Below are 19,754 nucleotides of genomic sequence, written 5' to 3'. Positions count from 1 at the left end.
TGTGGACCTGTACTCCTAGATCTCTTTGACTTTCAATACTCTTGAGGGTTCTACCATTCACTGTATATTCCCTACCTGCATTAGACCTTCCAAAATGCATTACCTCACATTTGTCCAGATTAAACTCCATCTGCCATCTCTCCACCCAAGTCTCCAAACAATCTAAATCCTGCTGTATCCTCTGACAGTCCTCATCGCTATTCGCAATTCCACCAACCTTTGTGTCGTCTGCAAACTTACTAATCAGACCAGTTACATTTTCCTCCAAATCATTTATATATACTACAAACAGCAAAGGTCCCAGCACTGATCCCTGTGGAAAACCACTGGTCACAGCCCTCCAATTAGAAAAGCATCCTTCCATTGCTACTCTCTGCCTTCTATGACCTAGCCAGTTCTGTATCCACCTTGCCAGCTCACCCCTGATCCTGTGTGACTTCACCTTTTGTACTAGTCTACCATGAGGGACCTTGTCAAAGGCCTTACTGAAGTCCATATAGACAACATCCACTGCCCTACCTGCATCAATCATCTTAGTGACCTCCTCGAAAAACTCTATCAAGTTAGTGAGACACGACCTCCCTTTCACAATACCATGCTGCCTCGCACTAATACGTCCATTTGCTTCCAAATGGGAGTAGATCCTGTCTCAAAGAATTCTCTCCAGTAATTTCCCTACCACTGAAGTAAGGCTCACCGGCCTGTAGTTCCCTGGATTATCCTTGCTACCCTTCTTTTTTTTTTTTTTGTAAATATTTTATTGAAAATTTTTGGTCAACCAACACAGTACATTGTGCATCCTTTACACAATATTATAACACAAATAACAATGACCTATTTTATAAACAAAAAATGAATGAATCAATAATAAATAACAAAAATGAAAACTAACCCTAATTGGCAACTGCCTTATCACAAGTAACACTCTCCAAAAATATAATTTAACAGTCCAATATATAATTATCTGTAGCAACGACCTATACATATTATACAGTATATATTAACAACCCTGAGAGTCCTTCTGGTTCCTCCTCCCCCCCTTCCCCCCGATCCTGGGCTGCTGCTGCTACCTTCTTTTTTCCATTCCATCTATCTTTCTGCGAGGTATTCGACGAACGGTTGCCACCACCTGGTGAACCCTTGAGCCGACCCCCTTAGGACGAACTTAATCCGCTCTAGCTTTATAAACCCCGCCATGTCATTTATCCAGGTCTCCACCCCCGGGGGCTTGGCTTCTTTCCACATTAGCAATATCCTGTGCCGGGCTACTAGGGACGTAAAGGCCAAAACATCGGCCTCTCTCGCCTCCTGCACTCCCGGCTCTTGTGCAACCCCAAATATAGCCAACCCCCAGCTTGGTTCGACCCGGACCCCTACTACTTTTGAAAGCACCTTTGTCACCCCCATCCAAAACCCCTGTAGTGTCGGGCATGACCAAAACATATGGGTATGATTCGCTGGGCTTCTCGAGCACCTCGCACACCTATCCTCCACCCCAAAAAATTTACTGAGCCGTGCTCCAGTCATATGCGCCCTGTGTAATACCTTAAACTGAATCAGGCTTAGCCTGGCACACGAGGACGACGAGTTTACCCTGCTCAGGGCATCTGCCCACAGCCCCTCCTCGATCTCCTCCCCCAGCTCTTCTTCCCATTTCCCTTTTAGTTCATCTACCATAGTCTCCCCTTCGTCCCTCATTTCCCTATATATATCTGACACCTTACCATCCCCCACCCATGTCTTTGAGATCACTCTGTCCTGCACCTCTTGTGTCGGGAGCTGCGGGAATTCCCTCACCTGTTGCCTCGCAAGGTAAGAATCCCTTCCTCACTCTCGGGGTCTTCCCGGCCCACACAAAACCCATGATGCTCTTTTCAATCCTTTTAAAAAAAGCCTTCGTGATCACCACCGGGAGGCACTGAAACACAAAAAGGAATCTCGGGAGGACCACCATCTTAACCGCCTGCACCCTCCCTGCCAGTGACAGGGATACCATATCCCATCTCTTGAAATCCTCCTCCATTTGTTCCACCAACCGCGTTAAATTTAATCTATGCAATGTGCCCCAATTCTTGGCTATCTGGATCCCCAGGTAACGAAAGTCCCTTGTTACCTTCCTCAACGGTAGGTCCTCTATTTCTCTACTCTGCTCCCCTGGATGCACCACAAACAACTCACTTTTCCCCATGTCCAATTTATACCCTGAAAAATCCCCAAACTCCCCAAGTATCCGCATTATTTCTGGCATCCCCTCCGCCGGGTCTGCCACGTATAGTAGCAAATCGTCCGCATACAAAGATACCCGGTGTTCTTCTCCTCCTCTAAGTACTCCCCTCCACTTCTTGGAACCCCTCAACGCTATCGCCAGGGGCTCAATCGCCAGTGCAAACAATAATGGGGACAGAGGGCATCCCTGCCTTGTCCCTCTATGGAGCCGAAAATATGCAGATCCCCGTCCATTCGTGACCACGCTCGCCATTGGGGCCCTATACAACAGCTGCACCCATCTAACATACCCCTCTCCAAAACCAAATCTCCTCAACACCTCCCACAAATAATCCCACTCCACTCTATCAAATGCTTTCTCTGCATCCATCGCCACTACTATCTCAGTTTCCCCCTCTGGTGGGGCCATCATCATTACCCCTAACAGCCTCCGTATATTCGTGTTCAGCTGTCTCCCCTTCACAAACCCAGTTTGATCCTCGTGGACCACCCCCGGGACACATTCCTCTATTCTCATTGCCATTACCTTGGCCAGGATCTAGGGAAATAGGCCTATAGGACCCGCATTGTAGCGGGTCCTTTTCCTTCTTTAAGAGAAGCGATATCGTTGCTTCAGACATAGTCGGGGGCAGTTATCCCCTTTCCTTTGCCTCATTAAAGGTCCTCGTCAATACCGGGGCGAGCAAGTCCACATATTTTCTATAGAATTCGACTGGGAATCCATCCGGTCCCGGGGCCTTTCCCGCCTGCGTGCTCCTAATTCCTTTCACCACTTCTTCTACCTCGATCTGTGCTCCCAGTCCCACCCTTTCCTGCTCTTCCACCTTGGGAAATTCCAGCCGATCCAAGAAGCCCATCATTCTCTCCCTCCCATCCGGGGGTTGAGCTTCATATAATTTTTTATAAAATGTCTTGAACACTCCATTCACTCTCTCCGCTCCCCGCTCCATCTCTCCTTCCTCATCCCTCACTCCCCCTATTTCCCTCGCTGCTCCCCTTTTTTCTCAATTGGTGTGCCAGCAACCTGCTCGCCTTCTCCCCATATTCGTACTGTACACCCTGTGCCTTCCTCCATTGTGCCTCTGCAGTGCCCGTAGTCAGCAAGTCAAATTCTACATGTAGCCTTTGCCTTTCCCTGTACAGTCCCTCCTCCGGTGCTTCCGCATATTGTCTGTCCACCCTCAAAAGTACTTGCAGCAACCGCTCCCGTTCCTTACTCTCCTGCTTCCCTTTATGTGCCCTTATTGATATCAGCTCCCCTCTAACCACCGCCTTCAACGCCTCCCAGACCACTCCCACCTGGACCTCCCCATTATCATTGAGTTCCAAGTACTTTTCAATGCACCCCCTCACCCTTAGACACACACCCTCATCTGCCATTAGTCCCATGTCCATTCTCCAGGGTGGGCGCCCTCCTGTTTCCTCCCCTATCTCCAAGTCTACCCAGTGTGGAGCGTGATCCGAAATGGCTATAGCCGTATACTCCGTTCCCCTCACCTTCGGGATCAACGCCCTTCCCAGCACAAAAAAGTCTATTCGCGAGTAGACTTTATGGACATAGGAGAAAAACGAGAACTCCTTACTCCTAGGTCTGCTAAATCTCCACGGGTCTACACCTCCCATCTGCTCCATAAAATCTTTAAGTACCTTGGCTGCTGCCGGCCTCCTTCCAGTCCTGGACTTCGACCTATCCAGCCCTGGTTCCAACACCGTATTAAAATCTCCCCCCATTATCAGCTTTCCCATCTCTAGGTCCGGAATGCGTCCTAGCATCCGCCTCATAAAATTGGCATCATCCCAGTTCGGGGCATATACGTTTACCAAGACCACCGCCTCCCCCTGTAATTTGCCACTCACCATCACGCATCTGCCCCCGTTATCCGCCACTATAGTCTTTGCCTCGAACATTACCCGCTTCCCCACTAATATAGCCACCCCCCTGTTTTTCGCATCTAGCCCCGAATGGAACACCTGCCCCACCCATCCTTTGCGTAGCCTAACCTGGTTTATCAGTTTCAGGTGCGTTTCCTGTAACATAACCACATCTGCCTTAAGTTTCTTAAGGTGTGCGAGTACCCGTGCCCTCTTTATCGGCCCGTTCAGCCCTCTCACGTTCCACGTGATCAGCCGGGTTGGGGGGCTTCCTACCCCCCCCCCAACCCCCCTTGTCGATTAGCCACCACCTTTTTCCAGCTCCTCACCCGGTTCCCACGCAGCTGTATCTCCCCCAGGCGGTGCCCCCCCGCCCATCCCCTCCCATACCAGCTCCCCCCTCTCCCCAGCAGCAGCAACCCAGTAATTCCCCCCTCCTACCCCCCCCCCGCTAGATCCCCCGCTAGCGTAATTACTCCCCCCATGTTGCTCCCAGAAGTCAGCAAACTCTGGCCGACCTCGGCTTCCCCCCGTGACCTCGGCTCGCACCTTGCGACGCCCTCTCCTTCCTGCTTCTCTATTCCCGCCATGATTATCATAGCGCGGGAACCAAGTCCGCGCTTCTCCCTTGGCCCCAACCCCAATGGCCAACGCCCCATCTCCTCCACCTCCCCTCCTCCCCCCATCACCACCTGTGGGAGAGAGAAAGGTTACCACATCGCAGGATTAGTACATAAAACTCCTCTTTCCCCCCTTTTTAACCCCCCCTCTTTGCCCCCCACATTCGCCCCACCACTCTGTTCAAACGTTCTTTTTAATAACCCGCTCATTCCAGTTTTTCTTCCACAATAAAAGTCCACGCTTCATCCGCCGTCTCAAAGTAGTGGTGCCTCCCTCGATATGTGACCCACAGTCTTGCCGGTTGCAGCATTCCAAATTTTATCTTCTTTTTGTGAAGCACCGCCTTGGCCCGATTAAAGCTCGCCCTCCTTCTCGCCACCTCCGCACTCCAGTCTTGATAAACGCGGATCACCGCGTTCTCCCATTTACTGCTCCGAGTTTTCTTTGCCCATCTAAGGACCATTTCTCTATCCTTAAAACGGAGGAATCTCACCACTATGGCTCTGGGAATTTCTCCTGCTCTCGGCCCTCGCGCCATCACTCGGTATGCTCCCTCCACCTCCAACGGACCCGCCGGGGCCTCCGCTCCCATTAACGAGTGCAGCATCGTGCTCACATATGCCCCGACGTCCGCTCCCTCCACACCTTCAGGAAGACCAAGAATCCTCAGGTTGTTCCTCCTTGCGTTGTTCTCCAGTGCCTCCAACCTTTCCACACATCGTTTCTGATGTGCCTCATGCGTCTCCGTCTTCACCACCAGGCCCTGTATGTCGTCCTCATTCTCGGCTGCCTTTGCCTTCACGACCCGAAGCTCCCGCTCCTGGGTCTTTTGTTCCTCCTTTAGCCCTTCGATCGCCTGTAGTATCGGGGCCAACAGCTCTTTCTTAATTTCCTTTTTGAGCTCTTCCACACAGCATTTCAAGAACTCTTGTTGTTCAGGGCCCCATGTTAAACTGCCACCTTCCGACGCCATCTTGGTTTTTGCTTGCCTTCTTTGCCGCTGTTCTAAAGGATCCACTGCAATCCGGCCACTTTCTCCTCCTTTTTCCATCCGTATCCAGGGGGGATTCCCTTCTGGTTTACCGCACAGTGTTTTTAGCCGTCAAAATTGCCGTTGGGGCTCCTATCAAGAGCCCAAAAGTCCGTTTCACCGGGAGCTGCCGAAACGTGCGACTCAGCTGGTCATCGCCGCACCCGGAAGTCCTTGCTACCCTTCTTAAACAGAGGAACAACATTGGCTATTCTCCAGTCCTCCGGGACATCACCTGAAGACAGTGAGGATCCAAAGATTTCTGTCAAGGCCTCAGCAATTTCCTCTCCAGCCTCCTTCAGTATTCTGGGGTAGATCCCATCAGGCTCTGGGGACTTATCTACCGTAATATTTTTTAAGACACCCAACACCTCGGGCGAAATTCTCCCGAAACGGCGCGATGCCCGCCGATTGGCGCCAATCAGACGGGCATTGCGCCGGAATGCTCCGCATCTTTGGGGGCCGAGCCCCAACATTGAGGGGCTAGGCCGACGCCGGAGGAATTTCCGCCCCGCCAGCAGGCGGAAACGGCCTTTGTTGCCCCGCCAGCTGGCACGGAAATGACATCTCCAGGCAGCGCATGCGCGGGAGTGTCAGCGGCCGCTGACAGTTTCCCACGCATGCGCAGTGGAGGGAGTCTCTTCCGCCTCCGCCATGGTGGAGACCGTGGCGGAGGCGGAAGGGAAAGAGTGCCCCCACGGCACAGGCCCACCCGCGGATCGGTGGGCCCCGATCGCGGGCCAGGCCACCGTGGGAGCACCCCCCGGGGCCAGATCGCCCCGCACCCCCCCCAGGACCCCGGAGCCCACCCACGCCGCCTTGTCCCGCCGTGCAAAAGGTGGTTTAATCCACGCCGGCGGGACAGGCAATTTATCGGCAGGACTTCGGCCCATCCGGGCCGGAGAATCGAGCGGGGGGGGGCCCGCCAACCGGCGCAGCCCGATTCCCGCCCCCGCCGAATATCCGGTGCCGGAGACTTCGGGAACCTGCAGGGGCGGGATTCACGGCAGCCCCCGGCGATTCTTCAACCCGGCGGGGGGGGGGGTCGGAGAATGACGCCCCTCGTCTTTTTGGATCTCAATGTGTCCCAGGCTATCTACACACCCTTCTCCAGACTCAACATCTACCAATTTCTTCTCTTTGGTGAATACTGATGCAAAGTATTCATTTAGTACCTCGCCCATTTCCTCTGGCTCCACACATAGATTCCCTTGCCTATCCTTCAGTGGGCCAACCCTTTCCCTGGCTACCCTCTTGCTTTTTATGTACGTGTAAAAAGCCTTGGGATTTTCCTTAACCCTATTTGCCAATGACTTTTCGTGACCCCTTCTAGCCCTCCTGACTCCTTGCTTAAGTTCCTTCCTACTTTCCTTATATTCCACGCAGGCTTAGTCTGTTCCCAGCCTTTTAGCCCTGACAAATGCCTCCTTTTTTTTTTGACGAGGCCTACAATATCTCTCGTTATCCAAGGTTCCCGAAAATTGCCGTATTTATCCTTCTTCCTCATAGGAACATGCCGGTCCTGAATTCCTTTCAACTGACACTTGAAAGCTTCCCACATGTCAGATGTTGATTTGCCCTCAAACATCCGCCCCCAATCTATGTTCTTCAGTTCCCGCCTAATATTGTTATAATTAGCCTTCCCCCAATTTAGCACATTCATCCTAGGACCACTCTTATCCTTGTCCACCAGCACTTTAAAACTTACTGAATTGTGGTCACTGTTCCTGAAATGCTCCCCTACTGAAACATCTACCACCTGGCCGGGCTCATTCCCCAATACCAGGTCCAGTACCGCCCCTTCCCTAGTTGGACTGTCTACATATTGTTTTCAGAAGCCCTCCTGGATGCTCCTTACAAACTCCGCCCCGTCTAAGCCCCTGGCACTAAGTGAGTCCCAGTCAATATTGGGGAAGTTGAAGTCTCCCATCACCACAACCCTGTTGTTTTTACTCTTTTCCAAAATCTGTCTACCTATCTGCTCCTCTATCTCCCGCTGGCTGTTGGGAGGCCTGTAGTAAACCCCCAACATTGTGACTGCACCCTTCTTATTCCTGATCTCTACCCATATAGCCTCACTGCCCTCTGAGGTGTCCTCTCGCAGTACAGCTGTGATATTCTCCCTAACCATTAGCGCAACTCCGCCACCCCTTTTACATCCCCCTCTATCTCGCCTGAAACGTCTAAATTCTGGAACGTTTAGCTGCCAATCCTGCCCTTCCCTCAACCAGGTCTTTGTAATGGCAACAAGAAGTACTAATCCAAGCTCTAAGTTCATCTGCCTTACCCGTAATACTTCTTGCATTAAAACATATGCACTTCAGGCCACCAGACCCGCTGTGTTCAGCAACTTCTCCCTTCTGCTCTGCCTCAGAACTGTCCCTATTCCCTAGTTCTCCCTCAATGCTCTCACCTTCTGACCTATTGCTCCCGTGCCCACCCCCCTGCCATACTAGTTTAAACCCTCCCGTGTGACACTAACAAACCTTGCGTCCAGGATATTTATGCCTCTCCAGTTTAGATGCAACCCGTCCTTCTTATATAGGTCACACCTGCCCCGGAAGAGCTCCCAGTGGTCCAGAGAATGCTTAGAATCAACCAAAAAATAAACTTACTACCCTTACTGATTTTGTTACATAGGATCAGTGAAGGCAGTGACGGACTTGAATGTGACTTTTCTCAGAATTAATGGCACAGTAATAAGTTTTCAGGGCAAGAAACATTTTTTGGATAAAATATAGATAATATTTTTTGGATAAATACATGTGTGCAGGGGAAACAAAAAACAAACTGGATCATGCAGTTTTTGATAAGTTACTCATCTTTAAAGGGGGAAAGAGACTGCAAACTATTTCTTCAATCCCTACATGGAATTTATATGGACCTTATTTGCAATCGATGCTGCTTTAGTAAATTATACATAATGCAGAATTATAATACTGTAAAGCTGATGGTGTACATAAATATTAGGCTGGAAAAATATAGGTTTCTCACAAAAATGACAAAATAAAGTAAAACCTCACCTTTGCATCTATTTCTTCTGCTTTTTCATTGGCCTCCTGCTCAATGAAGGCCATCATATGTTTGATCTATGGAACAAAAATAGAGAACACACAATTGTAAATCTCACCTCTACAGTCGTACTATTATCATGACTTTTCTCGCCACACATTTTCCGTGATATAGTGGCAATTGACACTTCTCACACAGATCTCTCACCTTCCTCTCCCCGCCACACACAAGTAGGGTGTCTTTACCCTTTAATCAAGAAGCTATCTCACCAAGTTCCAGTTTATTGCAATATACTGTGCACTGCTAGTTGATTGATTTTGAAGGTGGTGGGTGATCATCAGGCCACAGCTCAATTATGAACCGAAAGACAAACGTACTGATCATATTATAGATGGGTGAGCAGTACTTAAGTTTCTGTCTGGTATGGAACCAAGGACCTTTGGCATGTGAATTTGATAACTGCTTATGCTGCACTGCAGAAATAGCTTGTCAATAAGGGAATATATTTACAATTATAAATGTATTAATTTTCTAAAAATGTCAAAAACGCCCATCTCTCATGCTGAATCTTGAGCATAAATTAGAATGTTTAACAAGACTCACTACTTTTTATATGAACCTTTTACTCGCTCTGCATCATGACTGGCATCAGATCAACTAATTCAGTTAAGATTTAGCCACAAGTTCTTTTTATAAACAAAAAAAGATATTTATTAAAGTTTTTTAACACAATTTTTCTCCCTTACAAACAATAACCCCCCCCCCCCCCCCCCCCCCACCTCGTAACAAAAAACACAACCCAAGAAATCGCGCAGAGCAAGATATATACATAGCAAAATGATATATTTACACAGCTTTGTACACTGGCCCTCACCCGTACATGCCAGTTTCCCCAACCCTTCATGTTATCTCTTGCTCATCCACCCTCCCAGGCAGTCGTCCTCCCCCATGTCACTCCCGTAAGTCAGCTGATGCCTGCTGACCCTGGCTTCCCCCGCCGTCCCATTGACCTCCCCGCGTGGGAGTCTCCCAATCCATATGCATTACTTTGTTTAGCCACAAGTTCTTTAAGGATTCTACAGAACAAAAAGGAATTAAAAACTGAATTTGTTTTTGTTTTAGCTACATTTGGCTGTCAGCAAGTCAGTAACGACCAAGTGATGTTTTCCCACAAGCAGCTCATACAGTAGGGTTGAAATGCATCTCTCAATCACCAAGGTGTCAAGCTGCCAAATTAAACAACACAGCACCCAAGGAAATGCTTCGGAATAGTGATATTATGCCAAATTTAAACATGACTACTGCAACCAGCATCGTAGCCACAATTAAATTAACTTCAGTGCAATCATCATGTTTACTGATTATTTACCACTAAATGTAGAATGTCTACCACAGTGGGTCAATATGTTCATCGGGTGTGAAGCTAGACCATGCAGAACAAGGGAAGATCGAAGCTAAGCCTGCTGGACGTACACAGTGTGACACTAAGGGAAAGGCTGAGGTCTCCCATGACCAGATAGATATTTCTGATCACAGCTCACAATACAGGTACATAAAAATGACCTCTGGGTGAACAAGTGGAAGACAAATAGCACTCATGGAACCAAATTACATCAGGAAAACAATATCTCTGATCAGGGAATGAAATTAGCAAGGAAATAAAATTATGAATCGGAGCATCAACAGTGAATTTAAATACAAAATCTCTCACGCAGAAGTTAGGCTGCACATAAACAGTATCCCAGTGTATGTTCATCTATCAATTACATCAATGCCAATTTCTGTACCTAAACATTATTTGCCCAGCTTTGCTCCTTTTCCTTCGTGTTTGGATACCGGATGAGAATCCCCAATTTTTTTAAATTTTAGTTTGTAAAACTGTGAGGAAAGGATAATTCACCCCAGGAGTAATGTCTCTGACCAATGGGTATCTTTTATGTGAAAACAAACTTTAAACAGAGTTAACCACATTAACATAAAATAAATAGTTTTACAATTATCAGTTAAACAGTCCTCAAACAAAAGCAAAACAAACTTGAACATCCTATCTACACCTGACACTAATTTCAATTAGGCAACCCAATACAATTCAAATGTCACTTAGAAATAAAGTGAACAAAACAGGTTTATTTGCTTAGCTGTGTAGAGACTTCTGGAGAAAGTTCCTTACAAGAGCACATTCAGTAACTCAACCCAACAGCATTTGGCAAAATTGCTCTTCAACGTAAAATCCTACAACAGACTGCAGAACAACAGGCAGACATGGTTCCGCCCATTACCACTAAGTTCCATGACCTGCTTAGCTAGTACTAAATGCAATCCTCAAATTACCTGTACTAAATGCAATCCTCAAATTACCTATACTCCCAGGAACCATCCAAAATGAAAACAATGTTCCATTAGCCCATTATCTGTAACCAAGGAAGTGGTTGGAATGAATGATTACGTCACCTTCTACGATACTTTAATTACAGCTTTAGAAAACAGAGAGAGGGTACCTTAACCTAAATTGTTTAGTAATATTACTGCAACAGATATATACCTTAACCCTGGATTTTAATAACATTACTGCAGATATAACATACAAGATAACAATTTCTTACATTCATCGCACGTAATAGCTATAATGACCCCATTGTCACCCTTTCAAAATTGCACAGCTGCTGTCACTATGCGGACGTTATGGGCCGAATGGCCTCCTTCAGCACTGTAGGGATTCCATGACATCTTTTATGGTGAATGGCAATTCCTTTAGTTTATAAAATAGAATTTGGAATTGGAAAGAATGATGGAAGCAAATTCAACACTGACGTTCAAAAGAGAATTGGACAAATATTTGGGAGGGGAAAGAATACAGGGGTATTGCAAAAATAGAGTGTGGGAATAATGGCTGGTTCTACCAAAGAGCTGGCACAGAGACAATGGGTTGAATAGCCTCCTTCGATAGTATAGATAGATTTCACAGGATTTAGTGCAGGAGGCCATTCGGCCCATCCGAGTCTGCACCGGCTCACACCTCCAGCCCATCCCCACAACCCAACCCTTTCTACTCTAGGGTTTCAAACCAACACAGTACTTTACAGTCTAACCTGCAAATTGTTTCCCCATGTCTTTACGGCATGCTCTTGATGGAAAACGAAATCAAAAACATTTTTACAATTAATATCACTGACTAGACCTGCATTTATTGCCATCCTTAGTTGCCCTTCGAATGTGGTGGTGAGCTGCCTCCTTTAACCGCTGCAGTCATTGAGGTGTAGGTACAGCCATCGTGCTGTTAGGGAGGAAGTTCCAGAATTCCCACCCAGCGACAGTAAAGGAGCAGCGATAAAATTTCAAGTCAGGATGGTGAGTGACTTGGAGGGCAATGTCCAGGTGGTGGGTTCCCAGATATCTGCTCTTGACCTTCCAGATAGCAGTGGTCGTGGGTTTGGAGGATGCTGCCTGAACAGCCTTGGCAAGTTACTACACTGCATCTTGTAGATGGTACATACTGCCACTGTGTCGGCGGTGGAGGGATTGAATGTTTGCAGAAGGGGAGCAATCAAGCCGGCTATTTTGTCCTGGATGGTGGTGAACTTTGTGTTTTTAGAACTGCATTCACCCTGGTAGATGGATACTATTCCATTACCCTCCTGATACCACCCTAAAAATTCCTGCAGTGATGCCCTGGAATGGAGATAATTGACCTTCAATCACCACAACCACCTTTCTTTGTGCCAGGTATGACCCCCCCCCTCCCCCCCTATTCCAATTGCCTCCACTTTTTCGCGAGCTCCTTGCTGCCACATTTGGTCAAATGCTGCCTTGACGGCAAGAGCAGCCACTCTTATCTCTGGCTTTCAGCTCTTTTGTCCACATTTGAACCATGGATCCCAAACTGAGCATCCCTGAGCAGGTTATTGTTGAGTAAGGGCTGCTGTTGAATGACTTCTTCCTTCACTTTACTGATGATAGAGTAGATTGATAGGGCAGTAATTAGACAGTTCGGATTTTTCTTGGTTTGTGTGTACAGGACACAGCGGGGCAATTTTCCACATTGTCGGGTAGATGGCAGTGTTGTAATTGTACTCACACAGCTTGGCTAGAGGCACAATGATCTCTAGAGCACAAGTCTGCAGCACTAGTCCTGGAACATGGTCAGGGCCCAAAGTTTTTGCAGTATCCAGTGCCTTCAGCCATTTCTTGATTTAACATGGAGGGAATCAAATTGGCTGAAGCCTGACATCTGCGACGCTGGGGACCTCCGGAGAACGAGATGGATCATCAGCCTGGTCTTTTGCACAGGTGTGCTGGGCCCCTTCATCATGGAGGATGGGGATATTTGAGGAACCACCTCAAGTTATTTTAAGCCGCCACCACTATTCACGGCTGGATGTGGCAGGACTGCAGAGCTTAGGTCTGATCCGTTGGTTGTGGGATTTGTGAAGAATGAAAGAAAGTCATTATATATTTTTTGCAGCAATGTTAGAACATAGAAAAATACAGCACAGAACAGGCCCTTCAGCCCACGATGTTGTGCCGAACCCTTGTCCTAGATTAATCATAGATTATCATAGAATTTACAGTGCAGGCCATTCCGCCCATCGAGTCTGCACCGGCTCTTGGAAAGAGCACCCTACCCAAGGTCAACACCTCCACCCTATCCCCATAACCCAGTAACCCCACCCAACACTAAGGGCAATTTTGGACACTATGGGCAATTTAGCATGGCCAATCCACCTAACCTGCACATCTTTGGACTGTGGGAGGAAACCGGAGCACCCGGAGGAAACCCACGCACACACGGGGAGGGTGTGCAGACTCCGCACAGAGAGTGACCCAAGCCGGAATCAAACCTAGGACCCTGGAGCTGTGAAGCAATTGTGCTATCCACAATGCTACCGTGCTGCCCATATTATGGAATCATAGAATTTACAGTGCAGGAGGCCATTCGGCCCATCGAGTCTGCACTGGCCCTTGGGAAGAGCACCCTAATTAAGCCCCACGCCTCGACCCCATCCCCTTTATCCCCGTAGCCCCACACAACCTTTTTGGACACAAAGGGCAATTTAGAATGGCCAATCCACCTAACCTGCACATCTTTGGACTGAGAGGGGAAACAGGAGCACCCAGAGGAAATCCACGCAGACACGGGAGAATGTACAGACTCCGCACAGTGATCCAAGCCAGGAATCGAACCTGGGACCCTGGAGCTGTGAAGCAACTGTGGTAATCACTGTGTTACCGTGCTGCCCCCATTATTGAACATTAGGATAAGATGTTTACAGAATGACTGCTAGGGTGGTGATTAAGGTGTTATAAAAGTGAGGTAATCATTGATTTGTAGGTGAAGAGTCCTGCTAATAGATCGAGAAACATTTACTTGTTTACAGATAGCTAGCTAATGGAATATTGTTTAGGTTTGAAGGACCCCGGAGGTGGATAATTTAGGAGTATAGTGTTTGTTCCTGACATAAAAAGTCAAGGGACATTTTGCAAGACGAGACAAAATAATGCCTTTTGCTCTGGATACAGATGATGCAGCTAATATGAGAAGCCAGGTTTGTCTGAAAAGACAGTTGGTCCCAGAACTCCCATCTGAACAGAGGTGTTTCAGTTTTGGTCCTGAAAGGTTCTCTCTCCAAAGATTGAAAAGCAAGTAGAAATTAGGTTGTTAAATTTATTCATGAGTGGTAGTCGAAATATATTGGGTTGCTTAATTGGAACATAGTGACAGGTTTAGGAAGTTAGTTAAGGTTCTCTCTTCTACGAGAACTGTTGCAACTGTTAACTGTAAACCTATTTCTTTGTTGCTGTTGTGGTTAATTCTGTTTTTAAATTAAAGTTTGTTTTAACAATTGGTCAGAGTTATCTCTTGTGGTGCAGTAACATTTCCTCAGTTTTGCAAATTGAAAATAGTTGGGTTCCAGTCCGGATCCTAACAAATTGCATGGCCTTGTCTATTATTTGCTGCTTATGCGGTTTGGCACACAAGTAGTCCTGTAGCTTCACCAGGTTCACACCTCAGTTTTACATATTCCTGGTGTTGCTCCTGGCATACCCTCCTGAATTATTCATTGAACCAGGGTGATCCCCTGGCTTGTTGGTAATGGTAGAGTGGGGGGTTGGGGGGGGGGGGGGACATGCTGGCCCGTGAGACTACAGATTGTGGTTGAATACAATTCTGCTGCTGCTAATGGACCACAGCGCCTCATGGATGCCCAGCTTTGAACTGCTAGATCTGTTCGAAGTCTACCCCATTTAGCACAGTGGTAGTGCCACACAATACGATGGAGGGTATCCTCAATGGAAGACGGGGCATCGCCTCAACAAGGACTGTGTGGTGGTCACTTCTACCTATACTGTCATGGACAGAAGGATCTGTAGCAGACAGGTTGGTGAGAATGAGGTCAAGTATGCTTTCCCCTCTTGTTGGTTCGCTCACCACCTGCTGCAGTCCCAGTCTCTCAACTATGTCCTTGGGACCCAGCTAACTCGGTCTGTGGTGGCACATTAAAGTCCCCTGTCTGTGGAGTACATTCTGCACCTATGCCACCCTCAGTGCTTCCTCCAAGTGATGTTCAACATGGAGGAGTACTGATGCATCAGCTAATGGTGGACAGTACATAGTAATGAGCAGGAGGTTTCCTTACCCATGTTTGACCGGATGCCACGAGATTTCATGGGGTCCAGAGTCAATGTTCAGGAGTCCCAAGGAACTCCCTCCCAACTGCATACCACTGTGCCACCACCTCTGCTGGATCTGTCCTGCTGGCAATGCATGGCATACCCAGGAATGGTGATAGTGGTGTCTGGGACATGATCTATAAAAGATAAGGGCGGCAGTGGTTAGAACTGCTGCCTCACGGCGCCAAGGACCCGGGTTCGATCCCAGACCCGGGTCTCTGTCCGTGTGGAGTTTGCACATTCGTCCAGTATCTGCGTGGGTCTCACCCCGCCACAACCCAAATATGCGCAGTTTAGATGAATTGGCCAAGCTAAATTGCCCCTTAATTGGAATTTAAAAAAAAAAATCTTTCAGAAAAAAAGATCTGTAAAGGTATGATTCAGTGAGCATGACTATGTCAGGCTGTCGCTGGACAAGCACAAGGCCCCAGATGTTAGCCGTTGTGGGAGGCAGAGTTACTTGTGGAGTAACATGTAGGCTGGGCCAGACCAAGTAAGGATGACAGGTTTCCTCCCCTAAAGGACATCAGTCAACCAGATGTGATTTATGTCAATCAACTATGGTTTCATTACTTTTTTAATTCTTCATCTGCCTTGCTGAGATTCAAACCTGGGTCCCCAGAGCATTACTAGTCAAGCGATAGCATCCGGATTACTAGTCAAGCAATAATACCACTATCACAACCTCCCCCTACTTGGCACAACTGAATCTATTCCAATTGCGGAATTGTGGGATGGACTCGAAAGCTTCTCTCAGACAAAAATGGTTCAAGATCAGCAATAATAATGTATGACTATTCTCATAACTTTATAAAGAGATTAATTTCTAATGACATCCGCTTTCATCCTCCCTTCAGGTAAACAGACTCCTCTAAGAAATGTGAAACCTGGGACCTAGCACAAGTAACTCTGCCTCCCCCACTGGAACAGACAAGACCAGAACTCCTTCCAACCAGGTCCAACCAGCTCAAACTGGATTCCAACAGCAAAGTACAGTTTTGCTTACTGACAACTCTTATCTGGCTAAAGTCAAAACAGAGCAAGGAAGACTAGTTAAAAAGTGTGAACACATGCAAAACAAAATGTTCATCGAAATACATGCCTGCTTCAAAACATGCATTTTGGAAGGTCTAATGCAGGTAGGGAATATACAGTGAATGGTAGAACCCTCAAGAGTATTGAAAGTCAAAGAGATCTAGGAGTACAGGTCCACAGGTCATTGAAAGGTGCAACATAGGTGGAGAAGGTAGTCAAGAAGGCATACGGCATGCTTGCCTTCATTGGCCGGGACATTGAGTATAAGAATTGGCAAGTCATGTTGCAGCTGTATAGAACCTTAGTTAGGCCACACTTGGAGTATAGTGTTCAATTCTGGTCGCCACACTACCAGAAGGATGTGGAGGCTTTAGAGAGGGTGCAGAAGAGATTTACCAGAATGTTGCCTGGTATGGAGGGCATTAGCTATGAGGAGCGGTTGAATAAACTCGGTTTGTTCTCACTGGAACGAAGGAGGTTGAGGGGAGACCTGACTGAGGTATACAAAATTATGAGGGGCATAGACAGAGTGGATAGTCAGAGGCTTTTCCCCAGGGTAGAGGGGTCAATTACTAGGGGGCATAGGTTTAAGGTGAGAGGGGCAAGGTTTAGAGTAGATGTACGAGGCAAGTTTTTTTACGCAGAGGGTAGTGGGTGCCTGGAACTCGCTACCGGAGGTGGTGGTGGAAGCAGGGACGATAGTTACATTTAAGGGGCATCTTGACAAATACATGAATAGGATAAGAATAGAGGGATACAGACCCAGGAAGTGTAGAAGATTGTAGTTTAGTCGGGCAGCATGGTCTTGGAGGGCCGAAGGGCCTGTTCCTGTGCTGTACATTTCTTTGTTCTTTATTTCCCTATTCTAAAAGCTTGAAAATTGACCAAACTGAATTAAAATGAACAATGATTCAAGGAATTGGTTTAATAGGTTTACCCAACTTGCTAGCTCGTTGTCGGTTCAGATGCAATTCTAAGATTGTCAATATTTGTTTTTTTTAATCTTCCATCCATTTCAATGTACTAGGTTAACATTCCCCCACAAAGTGCAGGACGGAAATTCACATCTGGACAAGTGTTAGTGAAATGTGGAGTTTATTCCATACAGGCTGTATGTTACACTGACACAAGGCAATGTTCCAACAGAATCTTCGATGGACGTTTGCTGCACATCAATAGACATGAATGGACAGTTGTTTAACAATGTATATGCTTGCAAAATTGCTGAAACTGAGTAATAATGTGCAGACAGAAAGTGGAAGTCCATTTTCCATCACACGGTGAAAAGAAAATGGGAACTAAACTGTTTAAAATGCAGTAAACAGACGAGGCCCAGGAATATCTGAACGTTATCGCTCCCTAACCCTGTGCTGTAGGCTTGAACCCCTCATGCACCCGGTGCTCATGTCATTAGCCCATCACCCAAACTCTTCCCACCCCCCCCCCTCCCCCTCCCTCACTGTCCTTCACTCCTTCAACTCCTCACCGTCCACCCCTTCACTCTGCCACTGTCCCTCACCCCTCCACCTCACTCTGCCCCTCAACCACCCCCTCACTCTGCCCCTGCCCCTCAACCTCCACCCTCCCCCTGTCCCTCAACCTCCACCCTCCCCCTGTCCCTCAACCTCCACCCTCCCCCTGTCCCTCAACCTCCACCCTCCCCCTGTCCCTCAACCTCCACCCTCCCCCTGTCCCTCAACCTCCACCCTCCCCCTCACGCTGTCCCTCAACCTCCACCCTCCCATCACGCTGTCCCTCAACCTCCACCTCCCCCTCACTCTGTCCCTCAACCTCCCCCCTCACTCTGTCCCTCAACCTCCCCCTCACTCTGTCCCTCAACCTCCCCCCTCACTCTGTCCCTCAACCTCCCCCCTCACTCTGTCCCTCAACCTCCCCCCTCACTCTGTCCCTCAACCTCCCCCCTCACTCTGTCCCTCAACCTCCCCCCTCACTGTCCCTCAACCTCCCCCCTCACTCTGTCCCTCAACCTCCCCCCTCACTCTGTCCCTCAACCTCCCCCCTCACTCTGTCCCTCAACCTCCCCCCTCACTCTGTCCCTCAACCTCCCCCCTCACTCTGTCCCTCAACCTCCCCCTCACTCTGTCCCTCAACCTCCCCCTCACTCTGTCCCTCAACCTCCCCCCTCACTCTGTCCCTCAACCTCCCCCCTCACTCTGTCCCTCAACCTCCCCCCTCACTCTGTCCCTCAACCTCCCCCCTCACTCTGTCCCTCAACCTCCACCCTCACTCTGTCCCTCAACCTCCACCCTCCCCCTCAACCTCCACCCTCAACCGTCCCTCCACCTCCCCTCACTCACCTGCTTCTGAACATCGGCATCGCTCAGCGCCATTGTGGCCGAGGTTTGATGTGTCGGATGGAGGAAACCGGGGGCCTCAGTGCTGGAGGCGGACTCGTTGCGGGGGCCGGCCTGGGGGCTCGGACGGGCGGGGCGGGCAGGCGCTGCTCTCGGGACAAAGGCCGAGGCTCAGCTGACGGCACCAAAACCCTGAGGCTGGAGGAGGTCACCTGATGCAGCTGGGGGGGCGGGGCAAGTACGGCGCATGCGCTCTGTTTGTGCCGCGGGGTTGTGGGTGTGCGCGCGTCGCGCAGGCGCTGTGTGTGTGTGTGTGTGTGTGTGTGCGCGCGCCGCGCAGGCGCTGTGCGCGGCTCTCATCTGTGACTGAATTCAAAACATGAACCGAACCGCCCGCGCGCGTGCGCGCAGGAGCCTGACCCACTGCATGATGGGAGATCAGTCCATTCTCCTCACAAAGGTTTCCAAAAACACGTTTCCTCTCCTCAGGGAGGATGGTTTATGGTTTCATTGGTTTTGGAAATAAAGATTCGAGTCGAACGATTTTTCACAACGTCTGCCAACTGCAATTTATTTTTATGTATTTGACCTTTAACCCCACGGTTTTCTGGGTTAATTTCCAGCTGGTGGACGCTGGTTTTCGGGCTTTCTCGGTTATTTTATTAATTTTATTAATTTTATTTTTCTGATGACATTTTGGGCAAGCAGCTGGTGTTTGTTTTTTAAACCGACGCTGTAACCTTTGACACCACCTGGGGGCGGGGCCTCGCTGCCCCGCAAGATGGCGCGCGGCTAAATCACCAACTTGTGCTCGGGCGGCAGAGCGGCGCCTCCTCCCCAGGTACCCCCCCCAATTTCAGGTACCCCCCCCCCCCCCCCCCCCCTCAGGTACCCCGCCCGGGGGCAGAGTCCTTCTCCCCACCCCCCCCATTTCAGGTACCCCCTCCCTCCCCCTCTCCCCCCCTCCTCCCCCC

At 48.7% G+C, this 19,754-nt stretch overlaps 2 protein-coding genes across 3 annotated transcripts in view; one reads left to right on the top strand and one right to left on the bottom strand.

The window, feature by feature from the left end:
* LOC140396577 (V-type proton ATPase subunit E 1-like) overlaps nucleotides 1-18,986 on the bottom strand; it is a 44,492-nt gene extending 25,506 nt beyond the window's left edge. Inside the window, exons 1-2 of the mRNA XM_072485355.1 lie at nucleotides 18,784-18,986; nucleotides 8,773-8,838 (exon numbers count right to left, since the gene is read on the bottom strand). Coding sequence (XP_072341456.1) covers nucleotides 8,773-8,838; nucleotides 18,784-18,816 — 99 coding nt within the window. The 5' untranslated portion in view covers nucleotides 18,817-18,986. The remainder of the gene's footprint in view (nucleotides 1-8,772; nucleotides 8,839-18,783) is intronic.
* Nucleotides 18,987-19,536: 550 nt separating this feature from the next.
* The window catches only part of bcl2l13 (BCL2 like 13), a 52,127-nt gene continuing 51,909 nt past the window's right edge, over nucleotides 19,537-19,754 (top strand). The window contains exon 1 of one of the 2 annotated variants that reach the window (XM_072485354.1): nucleotides 19,537-19,621. The gene's annotated coding sequence lies outside the window, so the exon portion shown is untranslated. Of the gene's footprint in view, nucleotides 19,641-19,754 lie in introns of both variants that reach the window. The other variant, XM_072485353.1, reaches the window with a different exon arrangement.

The sequence above is a fragment of the Scyliorhinus torazame genome, chromosome 19, assembly GCF_047496885.1.
Source record: "Scyliorhinus torazame isolate Kashiwa2021f chromosome 19, sScyTor2.1, whole genome shotgun sequence".
NCBI lineage: Eukaryota > Metazoa > Chordata > Chondrichthyes > Carcharhiniformes > Scyliorhinidae > Scyliorhinus > Scyliorhinus torazame.
The sequence above is the reverse complement of the archived record's forward strand: the minus strand, read 5'-3'. Positions and strand labels throughout refer to the sequence as shown.